The sequence below is a fragment of the Odontesthes bonariensis genome, chromosome 7 (genome assembly GCF_027942865.1).
Source record: "Odontesthes bonariensis isolate fOdoBon6 chromosome 7, fOdoBon6.hap1, whole genome shotgun sequence".
NCBI classification, from domain to species: Eukaryota; Metazoa; Chordata; class Actinopteri; order Atheriniformes; family Atherinopsidae; genus Odontesthes; species Odontesthes bonariensis.
Genome location: NC_134512.1, coordinates 2,178,666 through 2,200,000, shown reverse-complemented (window position 1 = coordinate 2,200,000; position 21,335 = coordinate 2,178,666). Strand labels below are relative to the sequence as shown.

The window sequence follows — 21,335 nt, the reverse complement described above, 5'->3', positions numbered from 1 at the left end:
TGAGCATTATTGTTGATAATTATTATTTTATGTTCACTTTAAAATGATATTTTGCCAGATTCCTTTCTGTAGGTTAGTTTTGACAGCATCAGACAGGTTGTCATTTTTCCAGTTTGTTGTCGTAAATCGGCAACGTGATTGGTCCAGCGCGGTCACGTGGTGTCTTGTGACGTCAAAATCGTCATTCAGCCCTGCGGAAAATATCTTCAGAAAACGTCTCGGTTTAAAAAAAGTACAGGATTCTGTGACGCGAAACTTTTTTTATATGTGCAAAATAAGTTGGTCATTTTTATCAGCTAACGGGCATGTAGTTCGGAGAGCACGGAGCGAGCCTAAACGAAAACGGGGTTCACCTTACGGCCTATTATGGGAATTTTTGACCATTCTTTGAGAAGCACATTTGTGAGGTCAGACACTGATGTTGGACAGAAGGCCTGGCTCGCAGTGTCAGCTCCAGTGTTCGAATTACGGGGGGTACCGGGGGGGGGGGGTCTGACCCCCCCGATTGAGACTTGATACCTCCCAAATGGGACTAAATTACACTTTTGGGGGGTACTGAAAAAATTGATCTATTATTAAAATCAGGTGTTGAAAATGTCTTGTTACTTAGTATTTTTCAATGTGTACTATGAATAACCAAATAAAATGCGTTTTGGAACACCCCTTCAATGGACTGTACCACCAGCGGGCGTTTCGCATGTTCGCAGGCAGCTCGCGCATAGTCCAAAACATCGGCAGCACTGAGATGCAGGGTTTTGATGCCCGTTAAAATAATGTTTGAAATGCGAGCGCGTGGAATTAAGCTGTCAAGGTGGAGGTTTCCCGTGATTTGTTAAATGAAACTAACAAATCAGACTAATATTATTTCAACTTTAAAGGGATACAAGGTAGTTTAGCGGCAGTATAGCAATCTCTATTGGTCAAACTGAAATTCTACACTGTCGTAAAAATCCCCACCTGTACACACCCACTAAGTAAACATCGTGGCGAATGCTGCCGTTGTGTTATTTAGTCAGTACAGTTAGGTCATCTGATTCACAAGTGTAGACTGCCCACGTAAGATACTATAATCAGAGATTTTCTGTAGAGAGAACTCAAGATAATATGCCATAATCCTGTTGCTGGAGGAAGTGGCCGCGGGGACAGGGACGTCTGGGTTTCTCTGCTCAGGCTGCTGTCCCCGCGACCCGATCCCCGGACAAGCGGCACATAATGGATGTATGGATGTATGGATGGACTGTTGCTGATCTTGAATGGGATTCTTCCCTCATCATGGTGTATTCGTGGAGTGATTCCTTTGTATTAGCAGACACTTACAAAAGTTACATCTGAGACAGATGTGCGCAGGCACTACCAACATACACGCCGCAATAAACGCAGACTAGCTCTACACTATTCCGATTACAATCACAAATGAATCAATTTTCATTTGTAGATAACAATTCTTGTTCGGATCAAAACGCTATTCTTATTCTAATCAGGTCAGTCCGTGTATTTCTGAAGCTAGGCTACGTCTTGAACTCAGGAGGAATTAGAGCACCGTCATCACCTGTCTCTTCACGATCTAAAACGCAGGTCACTATGGTAGATGAACAAGATCACGCTTGGAGAAATTTCACAAAGATGGGAAGTGCCAACATCGAACGTTTCATATTCAGTCTGTGAAAGGCAGAATATGAAACGCTTGGTGTTGGCTCTTCAACGCAAGCGAACACATAGCCTACAACTACAGCTAGCATACAGTACCTAGCTAAGTGCCGTAAACACAAACGACTCCTCTCACGCATCACGACACTTCAGAAGCGGGTCGCTCCTGCCGAAGTTACATATGGGATTTTCAGCATACAGACCCCTGTTGGGAGCGAGACAGGCTTCATTCGCTTACTATTGACTTGTTTAACCTTTGGTAAACTCCTGAAGGCTATAATTTTAGGTGAAAATGCTACCTAGTGCCCCTTTAAAGCACTGAACTTACAAACACTCAAGACAGGTGACCGCCCTTCCCTTTCTCCCATGAGAAAAAAGTTAGCCAAGGACTACATCAGAGGAATTCCATCGAGTCAACATGCACAAGTAGTCTCAGTTCAAAGACAGAGGCGGACTGCTCTAATCCAGAATACACCAACCAACATACTTGATGTCAGAAAATAAAGTACAAGGCTTATCATGTGTTTAAAGCACAATTGGAATAATATCATTTAACTAAGTTAGAAGAAGGCAAATCGATAGTGTGAATCCACCAAGCAAGAAGCAAGGATAGCTGTGTCGAGCAAGAAGATTGTGTCTAGCAAGGAGGCAAAAAGGATAGCATGGCCACAAAGAGGTAGGAAAAATGGGATTCCTTACCATATGTCCGCCGTGACAAATATAGGATTAATCATAATTTTCCTAAAGGCAGGATAAATTATCCTTTCAAACGGCACTTGTTTTGATTTTTTAGACTCACTAGATTTGTTTAAAATACACATTTATTGTCAGTATTGCATCCCGAGTGACGTCACGCATGTGGCATTACTTTACGGCATGGTCAGTCCTAGCGCTGAGCTAGCAGAGAGGTGTTAGCTCAAATAGTTACAGATTTCAGCACAGCCCTTTTACATACTCTCTGACTAGCCTCTGGTTTAGCTTTGGTTGTTGTTAGCAGCACCAGGTTAGCACTCTGGCACAGTGGACGAGTACCGTAAAGCAGCCAGTCGTAATCAGCCGTGCGTTCTTCAGCGGAGACTGATTCGCAAATGCCAGACCTGTAACAAAACAGAAAGCTATAACTCCCAGGTTATTGTACTTTCGATATAAATCCACATCCCTCTGTCAGAAATCACAGTAATATTTTCAGGTTTCAGCCGATAGCGGGGACATTTTTTGAGTTATTAGCGCCAGCCCTATGGCCAATGGTCATTCTGCACTCACTCGCCAGCGCCCCCAGACAAAATCAACTGAACTGCAGCCAAATTTTTTACAATGGGGCGAATAGGAAGTGGAACGGCTGTCTGTAAAAGGGCTGTGGTTGTAGTCTGATAATTTACAGCTTGATTCTGTATGCGTCATTGGGCTCACTTTGCTATTTGACATTTCTTGATTTCGTTTCGTGGGCACTACATAATGGCTAGTTGCTAGTTTGCTAGTGGGCTTTTGGTAAGCCATACAGCTGTTTGAAGTTGGGTCGTTGCTAGGTTTAATATTTATGTATTATTCTGCATGTGTTGGTTCTGCAAACATTGGATTTGTTTTACACAAATGTCAAGGATTCATACATTTCCAAATCAAGACCTCCCCTGGGTAAATCAGATCACAACCTTGTTTTTCTCTGTTCAGCATATAAACCCCTTGTCCAGAGACAACCTGTCACAAAAAGGATTGTTAGAAAGTGGTCACATGAAGCTGAAGAAGCCTTACAGGGTTGTTTTGATGCAACCGATTGGATTTCTCTTTGTAAGCCACGTGGAGAGGACATTAATGCCATGACTGAGTGTGTGACTGACTATATAAACTTCTGTGTGGACAACACCATCCCCACCAGAACAGTGAGATGCTTCCCTAATAACAAACCCTGGATCACCAGTGAGCTAAAGGAACTATTGAACAAGAAAAAAAGAGCCTTTAGGGAGCGAGACAGGGAGTTACTGAGGAGTATACAGAAGCAGCTCAAAGTCAAGATCAGAGAGAGCAAGGAGGTGTATAGAAAGAAGCTTGAGAGTAAACTGCAGAGGAACAATATCAGAGATGTGTGGTCAGGAATGAAGAAGATCACAGGCCTCAAGCAGAGGGAGGATCGGATGGATGGAAGTCTGGACAGAGCAAATGAGCTGAACCCATTCTTCAACAGGTTCAGTTCAGGAACAAGCTCACCATCCTCCCCTCCTGTTCCCAGCCAAAGAGACATCCCACCCTCCTCTGACCCACAGCTTTCCTGTAACATCTCCACCTCCACCTCAGTCATGGATTCTTCTGCTTCCACTAGTTTGTCTTCAACCAAATCAGGAGATGCTGCTGTCCCCTTTGCCTCCCCCTCCCACTTTTCTGTTTCTAGAAGTCAGGTGAAGAGGCAGTTGGAGAGACTGAACCGGAACAAGGCTGCAGGTCCAGATGGTGTCAGCCCCCGAGTCCTGAAGGCCTGTGCAGAGCAGCTCTGTGGGATTCTGCAACACCTTTTCAACCTTAGCTTGACCCAAGAGAAGGTACCACTGTTGTGGAAGACATCCTGTCTGATTCCGGTACCAAAGAAAACTCACCCTTCAGACATCAATGACTACAGACCTGTTGCCCTGACATCCCACATCATGAAGGTCCTGGAGAGACTCCTGTTGACCCACCTGTGTAAGCAAACCAGCACATATCAGGACCCCCTGCAGTTTGCTTATCGCCATGGAGTTGGAGTTGAAGACGCTATCATACACCTGCTTCAACAAACCCACTTTCATCTGGACAAAGCAGGCAGCACTGTGAGGGTCATGTTCTTTGATTTCTCCAGTGCATTTAACACAATCCAGCCTGATCTGCTTCGTCTGAAACTCCAGAAGACTCAGGTGGAGGCCTCAACAATCACCTGGATTAATGACTACCTGACAAACAGACCACAGTTTGTCAGACTGAAGAATTGTGTGTCTAACCAGGTGATCAGCAGCACAGGAGCACCACAGGGGACTGTACTCTCACCATTCCTTTTCACTCTGTACACTTCAGACTTCCAGTACAAGTCAGACTCCTGTCATCTACAGAAATATTCAGATGACTCTGCAGTTGTCGGGTGTATCAGAGATGGACAAGAAGCTGAGTACAGAGAGCTGGTGGACCGCTTTGTGGCATGGTGTGGGAACAATCATCTCATCTTGAATGTTAACAAAACAAAGGAGATGATTGTAGATTTCAGGAGAAACAGGGTCAGATCAAACCCTGTTTCCATCATGGGAGAAGAAGTGGAGGTGGTTGAGGAATATAAATACCTTGGTGTTCATGTGGACAACAGACTGGACTGGAGACACAACAGTGAAGCCATCTACAAGAAAGGACAGAGCAGACTGTACTTCTTGAGGAAGCTAAGGTCCTTCAAGGTTTGCAACAAGATGTTGCAGATCTTCTACAAGTCTGTTGTTGAGAGCGTCATTTCCTCTGGCGTCATATGTTGGGGCAGCAGCATCAGAACCAGGGACCTAAAAAGACTCAACAACCTGATAAGGAAGGCTGGTTCTGTTCTGGGGACGACTGTGGAACCTCTGGAGACAATAATGCAAAGAAGGATTTTGCATAAAATCAAGAGAATTATGGACAACCCTGAACATCCTCTCCATGAGACTGTTATCGGAAAACAGAGTCTCTTCAGTCAAAGGCTTCTTCAGTTTGGATGCAAAACGGACCGCTACAGGAAATCTTTCCTGCCCACAGCCATCAGCATCTATAATAACTCCTTGATTTAATTGAGTTACATCAACATTTAATTTCCCTCTGGGATAAATAAAGTATTTTTGAATTGAATTGAATTTGAATTTGATATTCGGATCTTTGATTCTGAATTTGTATTTGACACAATCAGAACATGCATCTGTTGCTGGGTGGCCGAAGCCAAGATTGAAATTATTGGCAAAAACAGAGTAGAGGGAGTAGCTTGTGTGTGCGTGGTTTACAGCCTCAAAGAGCTTGTGCATCTTCCGCACACTCAGGTCAGTTGGCAGATACCTGCGCCCAGGTGCTCCCCTCCGCCCATAGTGGCTGGCCCTGCACGTGAAGGTCTTGATGTGATTTATGATCAGTTGCCTTCTATTGTCGTTCCCATCGATGTTTCTCGCACCACCTCTTCTCTCCGGACGAGCCTCTGCAGTCTCAGCATAATAACGGGCAACCCGGGAGGCCCGGTCTTTGCTGATTCCTGTGGTAAAGTGAGGGTAAATTAATGAATTAGATCGACTTCAATGTAAAACCAAAATACATACACATCATTACACACACTATAAACATAGCCCAGTACACAATCAACTTAATCAGAATCAGAAAAGGTTTTATTGCCAAGTAATTTGTACATCACGAGGAATTTGGCCTGGTCAGTTTGGTGCCATAAGAACAAAACACTTATCTTGATGTTCCAAGTAGCCTAGTTTTAGCCAAGTAGTCTAGAGCAGGGGTCCCTAACCACCGGTACCGGTCCGCGAGACATTCCAAACTGGGCCAATGATTGGGGGGGGGGGGGGATTTTTTTTTATTTTTTTTTTATTTTTTTTAAATAGACATGGAAATCGGGAATTCTTTCATTTCACTCGCTAGATTCTATACTTGGAAACTGCATAGATTGCATTATAGGAGGCCGATTGTGCACGCTTATTTTTTTCAATGATGACTGTCTGTCTGTCATCATATCCTAATTTGTAAAAGCATCTGCTAAATGTAATGTCTGTTGAACGTAAAGTACAAAAAAAAAAAAAAAAAAAGTATCCCCCCCCCCCGACCGGGCCGCGGGAACAAATTGCAGAACCAAACCGGTCCTTGGTGCTGAAAAGGTTGGGGACCCCTGGTCTAGAGCATTGTCTCGCAACCTTTTTGGAGTTTTTTGAGATTTCGCACACACACACACACACACACACACACACACACGCATGCATGCCTGTGCGCGCGCGCACACACCACACACACACACACATACACACACACATGGGTTGAGGTAGCACCAGTAAGACATGAAAACTTCCACCCCTTGAGCTTACACACAGTTAGCAAAGTTTTGTGTAGAAATGGCTTCAGCCATCCACTACACAAATAAAGGGTTGTGTACAGGGGTGAAAGTAGTTTTTGTTTCTTACCGGTGCTCCAACCCCCCACCCCCACCCGCAAACAAGCAATAAACAAACAAAATAAACATGTGCACTACAGATCTATGTCGCTGCATGATTATTTTGGGTGTTTCTTCATACGAGGACACTTGTCTCAAATGGCATTGTGTGGTTGTATTTGTTTTCTACTTAAATAGCAGACCCTTTTTCAAACGTGGGTTTTTGGGCCGCATTAAACCTATTGTCTTATCGGTACTGCACACCAGCTGTAAATGTTATACCGGTGATACGCACCTGTGCGCACCCGTCAGTGTAACTACAAAGGAAAATCGCATACAAAACGGATTTCAACTATTCCAAAAATCAAAACTGTACTCACCCAAAACTGACAGGAATGTGGCCTTGCAAACTGGCACTTTGTTGGGGTGCTCATCACACAGCAGGCTGTATTTTACAGTGATATTCCTCTCCTTCTGTCGGTTTTCGTCGTTCTGACGCTGTCGTTTTACCTCAGATACTGACATCAGGTGAAGAAGTGCCCCGTCCTGTTCCACTTTATTAGGTTTGTCATGAAACTTCTGAAAATTCATGACAAGGTCACCGGGTGTCAATCTCTCTGCTTGGCAAAAGCATTTAGCTGAGGTGTGTGTGTACATCCAATGGTGGGAATTCGTCCTCCACCAGAGTAGCGCATTTTCTTAGTTTGTTGGCGTTCAAGATTGTCTTTGTTTAAACGCCGTCGTCTTCCACCTGGTGTGGGCTTAACGGCTTCTTCGGAACCATCAAAAGTGTTAACCACATTCAAAACATCCATTTGTCTGATGTATTACTTTTACACCAACAAGATTTACCTCAAGCCTCAGTGCGCCGCCATGACTGGGACGCTCACCGAACTCTACTGTTGTTCTCTCTGCTCACCGAACACTCTGATTGACCGAGAGGATATGTCGCACTGTGATTCGGAAACGAGTGTAGCGCCTATCGTGGTTTGGAGTAAAATGACACCTTTCGGTACAGTTTAAACAGGGATATGTAGCGATTTGGTTAGAATCATTTATGGAGCAGTGAGTAGGCTCGGTATGCAGCAGAATGACGTGACAAAGTCGTTTTTTTTTTTATTTATTTGTCTTCATATATATATATATATATATATATATATCAGTGTTTCCCGCAGGAAATTGCTTAGTCAAGGTGGTGAGTCATTGGCCGGGGGGGGGGGGGGGTGTACTTGGAACGGGCCGGGGGGTTACTTGGAACGGGGGGGGGGGGGCTGTTAGAGCAATAACGAAGCTGTTTAAGAGCTGTAACACTTTTTTATTTTTTATTTACATTATTAACTATTTACATTAACAACCAGTAGGTGTCGCAATTCAATGTTATTAATGCTGTCTTTTAATGTCTGAGCCTGGCAAAGCATTATTACTTCGGTTTAAAAAAAAAAAAAAAAAAAAAATTTTTTTTTTTTTTTTTTTTTTTTTTTTTTTGCGAACGTTGGCAAGGCGGCAGTGCGAGTGTGCTAAGGCGGCCGCCTTGACTATAATGCGCTGCGGGAAACACTGCATATAGAATCGCCACATTAATGTGGTGGAGGTGGAAGGGTTTGAGTATTCCAATGATCCCGGGAGCTGTGTTGTCGGGGGTGTTAGATCTCGATGGAGCGGGATTAGTTTCTTCCCCAGCGATGCAAACTGGTTCTTGGGACACGGAATGTCCCCTCGTTGGCAGGAAGAGGGCCTGAGCTGGTGTGTGAGGTGGAGCAGTACCAGTACAAGATATAGTTGGGCTCATCTCCACACACAGCATTGGCTCTGGAACCAAACTCCTGCAGATGTGCTGGACTCTCTCATACTCTGGAGTTACCCATGGAGAGAGGCGTTGGGCGGGTGTGGGTACACTCACAAGCCCTTGACTGAACGCCTCCGTGTTGGAGTTCTCCCCGGTGAGCGAGAGGGTCACCTCACTGTGGCTGCAAGTCGCAACAGGGAATGCTTTGACATATGTCAATTTGAACGTATGCACCAAACAGCAGTTCTGAATCTTGTAGTCTCTGGAAGCCGTCAATCTGGCAGGCAATCACCCAAAGCAGCTGACAGGTACCGAGAGGCTAAAAGGGCTGCAGCATTGGTGGTTGCTGAAGCTAAAATTGGGTGTGGGAGGAATTTGGGGAGAATATGGAGAAGTACTTTCGGTCGGCCTCAAGGGTGTTCTGGCAAACCGTTTGACGGCTCAGAAAGGGAAAGCAGAGACCTTTCAAAGTTTGTAACGCCTCTTCAATGTCGCATGGAGATCTGGATTAACACCTATGGAGTGGTAGACCGGAGTGGTAGACCGGGGTGGTGGTTCCCATGTTTTGAGAAAGGGGACCAGAGAGTGTGTTCCAACTACAGGTGGTTCACACCACTCAGCCTCCCTGGGAAAGTTTACTCCAGCATGTTGGAGAGAAGGCATCGACCGATTGTCGAACCTCGGCTTTAGGAGGAGAAGTATGGCTTTCGCCCAGGTGGTGGAAAAATGGACCAGATCTTTACCCTTTCAGAGTGACTGAGGGGATCATAGGAGTTTGACCATCCAGCCTACATGTGTTTTGTAGACTTGGAAAAGGCTTACGGCCGCGTTCCCCAAGGGATTCTGTGGGGGGTACTGAGGGAGTATAATAGGCATAATAGGCACCATCACAGAACTGGAGAACTGCAGCAGTGGAAGCTATATATATATATATATATATATATATATATATATATATATATATAGTATATTTATGTGTGTAAATATATATATTGGATAATAACAGGGATGTCAAACATTGTTATCAGATGATATTTAGATTGCTGACCTCAATCGATCTATTGGCAAAAAACATAAACCACTGTCAGTAGCTTGTGTTTATCTGACATCTGAACAATGTTATGATCCTATAATTTATTTTGTCATTTTTACAGATGTAGGCAGCGAGCATAGCATCAGCTCAGCCGTGGAAGAAGTCCATTGCATCGTTGGAAATAACGGACTCAACTGTCTTATTAATAATGCTGCCATTGGATTCTCCACAAACATAAACAGCGTAACCCCAGAGGCCATGATGAGAACCTTCCAGGTCAACAGTGTTGCACCACTCTTTGTGACAAAGGTACAGTAGGTTGACATTTTGTGGTGGTGACACAGGGATGCAGGCTGTACTGAAGAAATGCTGGCCTTAATAACTACACAAGGCAAAATGCCTGGATGAAAGCTTGCCTTATTTGATTATAATTATGTGATGTGTACAAGGCATAAACTGGTTTCCATCCAGTGGTGCAACTAATAAGTTTGAAATATCACTTAATAGAAATTGTGCATCAGGCACATCTATTAACTGGTTGAAGCTTTGGTTAACTAAGAATCACAAACTAACATCTGGTCACAGTCAAAAACGGCATTGATTGCAATTCCAGTTGTGCAGGGGACAAATCCTAAAACTGCACTGCACATCTATAAACACAATCACTACCAGAAACACAACGACTCCAATGCAGCTTGTTTCTTGTTACATCACAGAATGTGAAAGTATGAACCTGATTACCTGTCAAGGTAAAATATTTAAGGTGTTCTCTTTGGCTTCGATAAATACAGACTCTTTATCAGATTCAGCAACATCCTGATTTATTATTGTCTTTTCATGGTTGAGGAGCAGACAGTAAGTGAGGAAGAGTCATAAACCCTTAAAATCCCCACAACTCACCTGAGGGCATATTATTTTGCTGTGTTCAGAAGAAATAGAATAGAAAGAATAGAAAAATACTTTATTCATCCCCCAGTGAGGGGAAATTCAAAATTTGTCAAGGATTTTTTTTGTTTTTTTTTAAACATTTACAATGATTGTATATTAAAACAATAATAATAAAAAATGAATACTTAACGGCCCCCCCAATCTGAATCAGAGTGGTGTTCTCTTGCCGGACTTCTGTGCTCATCATGGACTGTCCATAACAAACACCATGTTCAGGCACAAGGGTGTCGATATGTGCACTTGGCACCAGGACACCCTAGGCTGCAGTTCAATGATCGACTTTATGGTTGTATCGTCGGACTTGCGGCAGTATGTACTGGACACTCGGGTGAAGAGAGGGGCGGAGCTGTCAACTGATCACCACCTGGTGATGAGTTGGCTCCGCTGGTGGGGGAAGAAGCCGGTCAGACCTGGCAGGCCCAAACGTATTGTGAGGGTCTGTTGGGAACGGCTGGCGGAATCCCCTGTCAGAAGGAGCTTTAACTCCCACCTCCGGCAGAGCTTCAACCATGTCCTGGAGGAGGTGGGGAACATTGAGTCCGAATGGGCCATGTTCCGTGCCTCCATTGTTGAGGCGGCTGACCGGAGCTGTGCCTGTCGTGGCACCAACCCCCGAACCCGCTGGTGGACACCAGTGGTGAGGGAAGCTGTCAAGCTGAAGAAGGAGTCCTATCGGGCCTTTTTGGCCAGTGGGACTCTGGAAGCAGCTGATGGGTACCGACAGGCCAAGCGGAACGCAGCCTCTGCGGTTGCTGAGACAAAAACTCGGGCTTCGGAGGAGTTCGGGGAGGCCATGGAGAACAACTTCCCGACGGCCTCGAAGATATTCTGGTCCACCATCCAGCGGCTTAGGGGGGGAAAGCGGTGCACCGTCAATACCGTGTATGGTGAGGGCGGGGCTCTGCTGACCTCAACTGGGGACATTGTGAGTCGGTGGGGGGAATACTTCAAGGACCTCCTCAATCCTACCGACACGCCTTCCGATGAGGAAGCAGAGTTGGGGAGCTTGGACGTGGGGCCTTCCATTTCTGGGGCTGAGGTTGCCGAGGTGGTCAAAAAGCTGGCAAGGCCCCGGGGGTGGATGAGGTCCGCCCGGAGTTCCTCAAGGCTCTGTAAGTTGTAGGGCTGTCTTGGTTAACACGCCTCTGCAGCATCGTGTGGACATCGGGGGCAGTGCCTCTGGACTGGCAGATCGGGGTGGTGGTCCACCTCTTTAAAAAGGGGGACCGGAAGGTGTGTTCCAACTACAGGGGGATCCCACTCCTCAGTCTCTCTGGTCAGGTCTATTCGGGGGTACTGGAGAGGAGGATCCGCCGGATAGTCGAATCTCGGATCCAGGAGGTGCAGTGAAGTTTTCGTCCTGGCCGTGGAACAGTGGACCAGCTCTATACCCTCAGCAGGGTCCTAGAGGGTGCATGGGAGTGTGTTTTGTGGACTTGGAGAAGGCGTTCGACCGTGTCCCTCGGGGACTCTTGTGGGGGGTGCTCCGGGAGTATGGAGTGCCGGACCCCTTGATAGGGGCTGTTCGGTCTCTGTATGACCGGTGTCAGAGTTTGGTCCGCATCGCCTGCAGTAAGTCGGACATGTTTCCTGTGAGGGTTGGACTCCGTCAGAGCTGCCCTTTGTCACCGATTCTGTTCATAATTTTTATGGACAGAATTTCTAGGTGCAGCCAGGGCATTCAGGGGGTCCGTTTTGGCAAACCTCAAAATCGGGTCTAGGCTTTTTGCGGATGATGTGGTTCTGTTAGCATCGTTGGGCTGAGACCTTCAGCTCTCACTGGAGCTGTTCGCACTCTCCTGCATTCAAAACTTGAGAGCCCTGTAACGTTGTATTGATTGTAATAATGTTAGCAACATACTGTATGAATAATTTCCATCTGATATTAACATTTAGATGATGAGGACTGCAAGAGTGAGGTAGGCTCCCGCATACCTGTAGCTACCCCTTTCATTGAGGCAGAGAAAAGTAAAATGTCAGAGGCAAAAATAGATAAATTGCTTGTGCATACTTGAAAATAAAGTGTTTTTGCAACCAAAGCCATTTGTATTAAATATAACTGGATGAGAATCAATAAGAGAACCAATAAGGAAACAAATCGATAAGCGATATCGATAATGGAACCGGAATTTCTAAATTCACACTCATACAGCATAAGTCTTAAGGCTACTCAGTATTTTTTTTCTCTATTACACACATTCACACACTGATGGTTCTGTGCCTTGCCCAATGGGAGGCCAGGAGTTGAACCACAATTTTCCAATAACTGCTCTTCCTCCTGACCTACAGCTACCACTGTAAGCACAAAATTCCTTCAAACTGCTTTTGTGTTCATCAAAGCAAAAAGTTGACATATCAAGTGCAATGGCTGCTACATCAAGACCAGTTTACCCAGATCTGAAAATATTTATTCAGTTCAATTTAATAATACTTAATTCATCCCAAAAGGGAAATTATATTGCTATGGTATTAATTATTAGAAAGATATGCTATTGTTACAGATGGACAGCAAATTGAAATATCAATGAGTGTCAGAAAAATATTTCAAAATTAGGCTCTGAGTCGCTGGAGACAATTAACACAAAACATTTATTCTTGCAGCAAGGAGACAAGTCTGCACAACCTATCAGGAAGCTGGCCCAGAGTTGTCTGAGTTTAAAAATGATACTATCGCTATTTATATTATTTATGTTTACTAACTAATGTTATGAGAACTAAAAGATAGGGTGAAGCTTTTTCTCATAGTACAACTTCATGATTTTTCTAACATTTCCCTCCTGTTTATGCTAGGAGGAAAAGAAGGATTAAACACATATATCTTTTTTTTTTTCAATAAACATTCTTTGCATAACCCTCTATATCTTCTACATCAATGTTCAACACTTCAAAGAGATTTTACAAAAATAATCACAAAACAATACACCACATCTAACCATGACATGTTAATGTGAGCATATGACCCTGTTGTGGAATCATGATGAGCAATGATACAATGAAGTGTAATAAACTGACAATTTCTTTTTAGACAAAATATTTTATGATAATCATGTGCAGAGTCGTGTAGTGCAGCTCAGTCTCTTCTGGTCCAATCCTGTCACCGCTGGCTGCATTCGTCTTCTTCTGGCTGAACATCAGTTTAGCAGTCTGATCCGGAGCTAGCTCAGAAGGAGAGCTTACGAGCTCTTCACTTCCATGAAGGCGTCTTTACCACCCCCTTATTCCCTAACTAATCTGCTTTAGGACAATTCAGGAGAGAATTCAGATTATTTTGTTGACAGTGGTTGGAGGCTGTAGATTGTTAAAAGATTGGTGGCTAGTTGGTGGAATTAACTCTCCAAATGAGCTTTTCATTCAGTTGGGGTGGAGCGCTGAGCTTCGCCGTCCACTCTTTTGGTCACATGAATGAAGATTGTGTGATTGTTCCACCATCATCTTGGCATGATGAGCACACCTTCCAGAATTTCAGACACCTGGTCAGTCACCTGACTTTGAGTCCGGCAGTGGTTCTGCTGCTGATGCAGTTCATTTAACCTGTGGATGAATGTTAGCGCAAAAGAGAACCGAGCAGTACAACAATGCAACATATCTTCACAATGTTCTACATTCAGGAATTGCCTTTTAACAGGTCCGATTCCCATGTTCATTGGTCGACCAATTAGGATTTCATATGAACCCAAAAATAACCATTAAACAAATCATCATCCTCATGTAGCTCGTATCTATCACTCTCTACCTGTTGATACATTGTTTTTGTTTGTTTATTGTTTATTTTATTTATTTAAAACGGGGACAATGCACAAAAGCATTAATTTTCAGAGAAGAGATGCCTTGTGCCAGGTTGTAGCAACATTTGCTAATTTCCACCTGTAGTCCCTGGGCACGTAAGATAAGAACAAATTAAGATTGTAAAATGTGACAGATCAAAGTAATATGCAGACCATAATATTTTAAAAATAGATAAAATGCACTGGCAAAAAAGAGCAAGGAAACAAGGGTGCCAAAATCATGAAGTGCACAGTAGGGATCAACAGCTCATACTCTCTCTTACTCTCATCACACATTCAAACACAAGCACACACACAGATAACGGTCCAACTTTCCCCTTCCCCATCCTCCCCCAACAACCACACTCATTACACACACCAGCAACCAGACATATATACACACACACACTCACATGTCACTCAATGTGAGCAAGCTTGCTTACTTAAAGGATAAGACCGGTTTTTTGACATTGGGCCCTTGATTTCACATTATAACATGATGTTCTACTCACCCCTGCTTGTTGTTGGTAATTTGGAGCTGTTCCGAAGATATTCGAGAGGCGTCTGGCTGCTCTCTTGAGATATTCGGCCATGAAACGGTTTCCTATGGGCAAGCTTATACAGGCACAAACTATGCTGTTTATAATTTATTAATTACTCTACACTAGCACTGATAACGTGGAGGTGCGTCGCTTACTTAAAAAAATCCGGGTTACTAATTTTGAATTTTAGCCGAATGAATAAATAGGCAGCAGGTCTGTGGGCTGTCTGTGGCAGTAGCACGACGAGGACGTCAGTAACACCCACTTTACGACAAAAAAATCAAAATTACAATAACCCGGATTTTTTTAAGTAAGCGACGCACCTCCACGTTATCAGTGCTAGTGTAGAGTAATTAATAAATTATAAACAGCATAGTTTGTGCCTGTATAAGCTTGCCCATAGGAAACCGTTTCATGGCCGAATATCTCAAGAGAGCAGCCAGACGCCTCTCGAATATCTTCGGAACAGCTCCAAATGTTCAACAACAAGCAGGGGTGAGTAGAACATCATGTTATAATGTGAAATCAAGGGCCCAATGTCAAAAAACCGATCTTATCCTTTAAACAAACAGGAGATGCATTGAATATGGGTGATATATACGACACTTAGTGAATGGAAAATAAAAATGATGGGAATGGAGGGATACTGGATTTATTCAAATAGTTTAGGTTGGCTTACTATTTGAAGCTAAAGACTGACATCTTGGATTCATTTATCATTCTAATAGCGAAAGTCTCGAGACATCCATCTAACCCACTCTAAGATGAAAAACGGGTCGGCCTTACTTTACTGAAGTCCTTTTTGTCAGCTCGGAACACAGCAGGTAGTAGCCACGAGGGGTCCGAGTGGGTTTTCTCTGGGTTCTGCTCTCAGGGGCCTTCCTTGGTTATGGATGACTTCAGCGGACTTGCCTGGACGGTCGCTTGTCTTCAGCGGGAAACGGGAGCGCTGGTGCCAAGGATTTCACTGTGCAGGATGATAAAATCCACGAGTGTCAGAGTTGGTCGGTTGCTGATTCCTCTGATGAAGTGAACTTACGTTCACAGAAGGTTAACAGAGGTTGCTTGGAGTTGGCTTTCTTGGTAGGAAAAACTGATGATGGCGTGCAACAGCGGAGGTTAGAACGTGCAACGTAAAAAGGACATCAGGAACATCTTGTCTCAGAGTGATGCAGAAAAACTAATTCATGCATTTGTTACTTCAAGATTGGACTACTGTAATTCTTTATTATTGGGCTGTCCCACATATTCTCTGAAAAGCCTTCAGTTGATCCAAAATGCTGCAGCCAGAGTTCTGATGAGAACTAACAGGAGAGATCATATTTCTCCAGTTTTAGCTTCTCTTCATTGGCTCCCTGTTAAATTCAGAATAGAATTTAAGATTCTTCTCCTTACATATAAAGCTCTTAATGACCGAGCTCCATCATATCTTAAAGATCTCATTGTAAGATATTTTCCTAACAGAGCACTTCGTTCCCAAACTGCAGGTTTACTTGAGGTTCCCAGAGTTTCTAAAAGTAGAATGGGAGGCAGAGCCTTCAGTTATCAGGCCCCTCTATTGTGGAATAAGCTGCCAGTAAATGTCCGGGAAGCAGACACCCTTTCCACTTTTAAGACCAGGCTTAAAACTTTCCTTTTTGATAAAGCTTATAGTTAGGGATGGCTCAGGTGATCCTGAAACATCCCATAGTTAAGCTGCTATAGGCCTAGACTGCTGGGGGGCCTCATCTGTCACACCTTTCCTCACTTTACTCTCTTTATGTATATGTGATATTATTGTGGTCATTAACTCGTGTTTCCCTGTTCCAAGAGATATCCTTTGAATGGTGTTACAGTGCCGCCGCCGCCGCCGCGGCCCCCTCCCCCCTCCCCCTTCCCCCCCTTTCTGTCTTCTCAAACCCCAGCTGGTCGAGGCGGATGGCCACCCTTCCTGAGTCTGGTTCTGCCAGAGGTTTCTTCCTGTTCAAAGGGAGTCGTTTCTCTCCACAGTCGCCTCAGGCACGCTCAGGCCGGGAGATTGGACCGAAAAACAAAAAGTTTTCAGTGCAATCTGTTGGTTTTCTTAGCTAGGAAATTGTTTTTGAATTGGCTCTATATGAACGAATTGGATTATTTTATGAATTATGATTATTATTAATTAATTGAATTCCAATTGGCTTGAATTGGACTTACTATCTAAGTGCCTTGAGATGACATTTGTTGTATTTGGCGCTATATAAATAAAAATGAATTGAATTGAATTGACATGGATGACGATGGACGAACAAAAACACAGAAAGCGTGTATCTTCAGACTACTTCATTCTGTTTCTATCTTTGTTCGGGTCTTTCTTTCTCGTCTTTCTGTAAGTCCTTGCCATCTTCTTCCTCCCTCCTGTCGTCTTCTGCACCGCTCATCCTGTCCGCCTCATTCTACTGTCTTTCCGCTCTCTCCTGAGACTCTGGAAAACTCCCAAAACTCTGGTGAGCTCTTCTCTTCTTCTTCTCTTCTCAAATCATCTCTAAATCTGTTCTAATCTCTCCCAATCTGATTTTGGGTTCGCGGGGTCCATGGTTTGACTCGCGGAGGCGGGGCATGACGTAGGCTTACACTACTCTTTCAGCCAATGATATGCCTGAACTGTGGTGACGTCTGCCTGGGTGTCTCTGTGTGAGGTGATCTGTTCAGCGTCTTTAAAGAGACTTCTAAATATAACAAAGAAACTCTTATTTCTCCATTAATTCCGTCTCCTAGAACATTTGTCTCGATGATTCTGAAAACACCACAACTTGTTAAGATATGCAGATTAAAGATATAACATAGACTTGTGATATAAAGACATCAAATAACACAACATGATACAGACGATTATGAGTCTCAAAATTCAGATGAATATCTGTAGAGTCGTGACATATGAATAGCGAATCACACAATGTTATTTTTCTGTGTTAACAATGGGGATACCAAACAATAACAAATAGATACCGAAGGGACATCGTTAGAAGTTGTATTGTTGCATATATCTTGTCCATTTTACTGAGTCCGTGGGGATTTAAATATTCAACACTACAGACCACTAGGGGGCAATGTGGTTCCATAGGCGGATTGGTCATTTTTCAACAAGATTATTTCTTCGTCACATTTTAAGCTAGAATCATGCAAATTGTTCCTATATGCATCTGGTGACTTTTCTGGGAACCTGAAAGAACTTGTACAAAGTTACCAAACACATTTAATACAGTTTTAAGATTTGGCTAAAAGTGAGTCTTGGTAAAGTCTTATTTAGCCATCTGGTCCCCTTATCTGGGGAAATGGGGGTAGAGTGTCAACTTCGATTTATTGGTCCAGATAAGATAGGTAAGTCTCCCACTTCTCCAAAAGAAGGGTTCTTTGTTAATTTGAGCTTATTCCAATTTATGGCAAGTGTCTGTTGCTAATTCCACTCCCAAATACCATGGAGACGGCGCCGCGGATGGCTGCCTCGGTACTTCGCTCTCTCGTGTTTTTTACGTTTTTGTGCATTTGTCGTGTTTTCTGTGCTCCTTCTCTGGTCACTTACTCCAGAGAAGAACTCCTAAACATTGGTATAACCACCAGCAAAGTTTTTTCTTCGGTTCTCATCGATCCGGAAAACTTAACAGAACTACTCATTGGAGGAGCAGCAGCTCTCTGTGGTCTCCGCTGGAGACGCCGGACACATCGGGGGAAGCGAGCCAGCGCACTTGTCAGATTGCGGCAGCGGGGGTTTCGCACTGCGCTCCCGTCTATTCACCTGGCCAACGTCCGCTCTCTGGCGAACAAGGTGGACGAACTGCAGCTCCTCAATACAACCAACACGGACTTCAACAGATCTGCTGCCTTGTGCTTCACCGAAACCTGGCTCGGTGAGCACATCCCGGACACTGCTCTCTACCTGCCTGGATTTCACCTGCACCGAGCGGACCGGATAACGGAGCTTACGGGGAAAACGAGGGGAGGCGGAATCTGCTTTTACATTAACGAAGGTTGGTGTACTGATGTCACGGTCCTAAACAAATCATGCAGTCCTCAACTAGAAACACTCTTCATCAACTGTAAACCGTTCTATTCGCCGCGGGAGTTTTCCTCGTTTGTTCTGGTCGGAGTCTACATCCCTCCTCAGGCCTGTGTTACTGAGGCGTTACAACACCTGGCCGACCAGATTAATAACGTGGAGAAAAAACACCCGGACTCTCTGCTCATTGTTTTGGGGGACTTTAACAGAGCAAACCTCAGCCACGAACTGCCAAAATATAAACAGCATATTAAGTGTCCCACCAGGGACACAAACACTCTGGACCACTGTTACACTGTTTTTAAGAACTCATATAACTCTGTCCCCCGTGCAGCCTTGGGACTCTCTGACCACTGCATGGTTCATCTTATCCCGACCTACAGGCAGAAGCTGAAATCTGCTAAGCCTGTGGTCAAGACGGTGAGGAGATGGACCAACAACGCCAAAGTGGAATTACAAGCCTGCTTTGACTGCACTGATTGGAGTGTTTTTGAGACTGCAGCCTCAGACCTGCATGAACTGACTGATACCGTGACATCTTACATCAGCTTTTGTGAGGACATGTGTGTGCCCACCAAAACCTTCCGCACATACAGCAACAACAAACCCTGGTTCACTGCAAAACTCAGGCAACTTCGTCAGGCCAAGGAGGAGGCCTACAGAAGTGGGGACAGAGTCCTGTACAACCAGGCCAGAAACACGCTGACAATGGAGGTGAAAGCAGCCAAGAGGAGCTACGCTGAAAAGATTAAAAACAGCCTTTCAGCCAACGATCCAGCGTCAGTGTGGAGAGGCCTGCAGTCCATCACCAACTACAGGAGACCATCCCCAAACACTGCAGCGAATCATCAACTGGCTGACGAGCTGAATGTGTTCTACTGCAGGTTTGACACATTCACACCTCTCCACCTCCCCCCCCCATTGACATCACCTGCCACTCTGCCACCTCTCCCCTCTGACCCCCCACCAGCACTCACGATCTGTGAAGAGGATGTTCTGTCAGTCTTTCACAGACAAAAGATCAGGAAGGCACCCGGCCCAGACGGTGTGTCACCTTCCTGCCTGAAGGTCTGCGCTGACCAACTGGCCCCCATCTTCACCCGGATCTTCAACAGATCCCTGGAGCTGTGCGAAGTCCCCTCATGCTTCAAACTCTCCACAATAATCCCGGTCCCCAAGAAACCCACCATCACAGGACTGAACGACTACAGGCCTGTTGCCCTCACATCTGTAGTCATGAAGTCCTTCGAGAGACTGGTGTTGGGGTACCTGAAGGACATTACAGACCCCCTGCTGGACCCCCTGCAGTTCGCCTACCGAGCGAACAGGTCAGCGGATGATGCCGTTAACATGGGACTGCACTACATCCTGCAACACCTCGACTCTGCAGGGACGTACGCCAGGATCCTGTTTGTCGACTTCAGTTCGGCGTTCAACACCATCGTCCCAGCCATCCTCCGCGCCAAACTCACCCAGCTCACTGTGCCCTCCTCCACCTGTCAGTGGATTACAAACTTCCTGACTGACAGGAAGCAGCAGGTGAGGCTGAGGAGCATCACATCCAGCACCCGGACCATCAGCACAGGTGCCCCCCAGGGGTGTGTACTCTCCCCACTGCTCTTCTCCCTTTACACCAATGACTGCACCTCAAGAGACCCGTCTGTTAAACTCCTGAAGTTTGCAGATGACACAACAGTCATCGGCCTCATCCGGGACGGTGACGAGTCTGCATACAGACGGGAGGTTGAACGGCTGGTCTGCTGGTGTGGTCAGAACAATCTGGAGCTGAACACGCTAAAAACAGTGGAGATGACAGTGGACTTTAGGAGAAGCCCCCCCACTCTGCCACCCATCACCATCACCAACAACGCAGTGTCTGCTGTGGAATCCTTCAGGTTTCTGGGCCCCACAATCTCTCAGGACCTGAAGTGGGAGACCAACACAGTCACTACCATCAAAAAGGCCCAGCAGAGGTTGTACTTCCTGCGGCAGCTCAGGAAGCTCAAGCTGCTGATCCAGTTTTACACCGCCATTGTTCAGTCTGTTCTCTGTTCATCCATCACCGTTTGGTTTGGATCAACCACCAAACAGGAAAAAAACAGACTGCAACGGACAATAAGGTCTGCAGAGAAGATTATTGGTGTCAGCCTGCCCTCCATCCAGGATCTGTACCTGTCCAGAGTCAGGAAACGGGCAGGTTACATCTCTGCAGACCCATCACACCCTGGACACAAACTGTTTAAACTCCTCCCTTCTGCAAGGCGCTACAGAACTCTGTACGCCAAAACAACAAGACACAGGAACAGTTTCTTCCCTCAGGCTGTCTCTGTGTTAAACAGCTAAAACCGGACTTCAGTGTTTCATCCTTGCACCATGCACCAATTTGCACTTCTGATTTAATCTTGTTCTATGTCTATTTTTTTGTCTATTTTTTTGTAATTGTTGCACTAAAGAGAGTGAGGTGTAACCGGAGTCAAATTCCTCGTGTGTGTC

The 21,335-nt window shown here is 45.0% G+C and overlaps 1 protein-coding gene across 2 annotated transcripts in view; it reads left to right on the top strand.

Moving 5' to 3' along the window:
- The window catches only part of LOC142383626 (C-signal), a 36,677-nt gene that overhangs the window by 4,383 nt on the left and 10,959 nt on the right, over window positions 1-21,335 (top strand). For both annotated transcript variants that reach the window (XM_075469234.1, XM_075469235.1), the window contains exon 3: window positions 9,698-9,885. In XM_075469234.1, coding sequence (XP_075325349.1) covers window positions 9,698-9,885 — 188 coding nt within the window. The remainder of the gene's footprint in view (window positions 1-9,697; window positions 9,886-21,335) is intronic.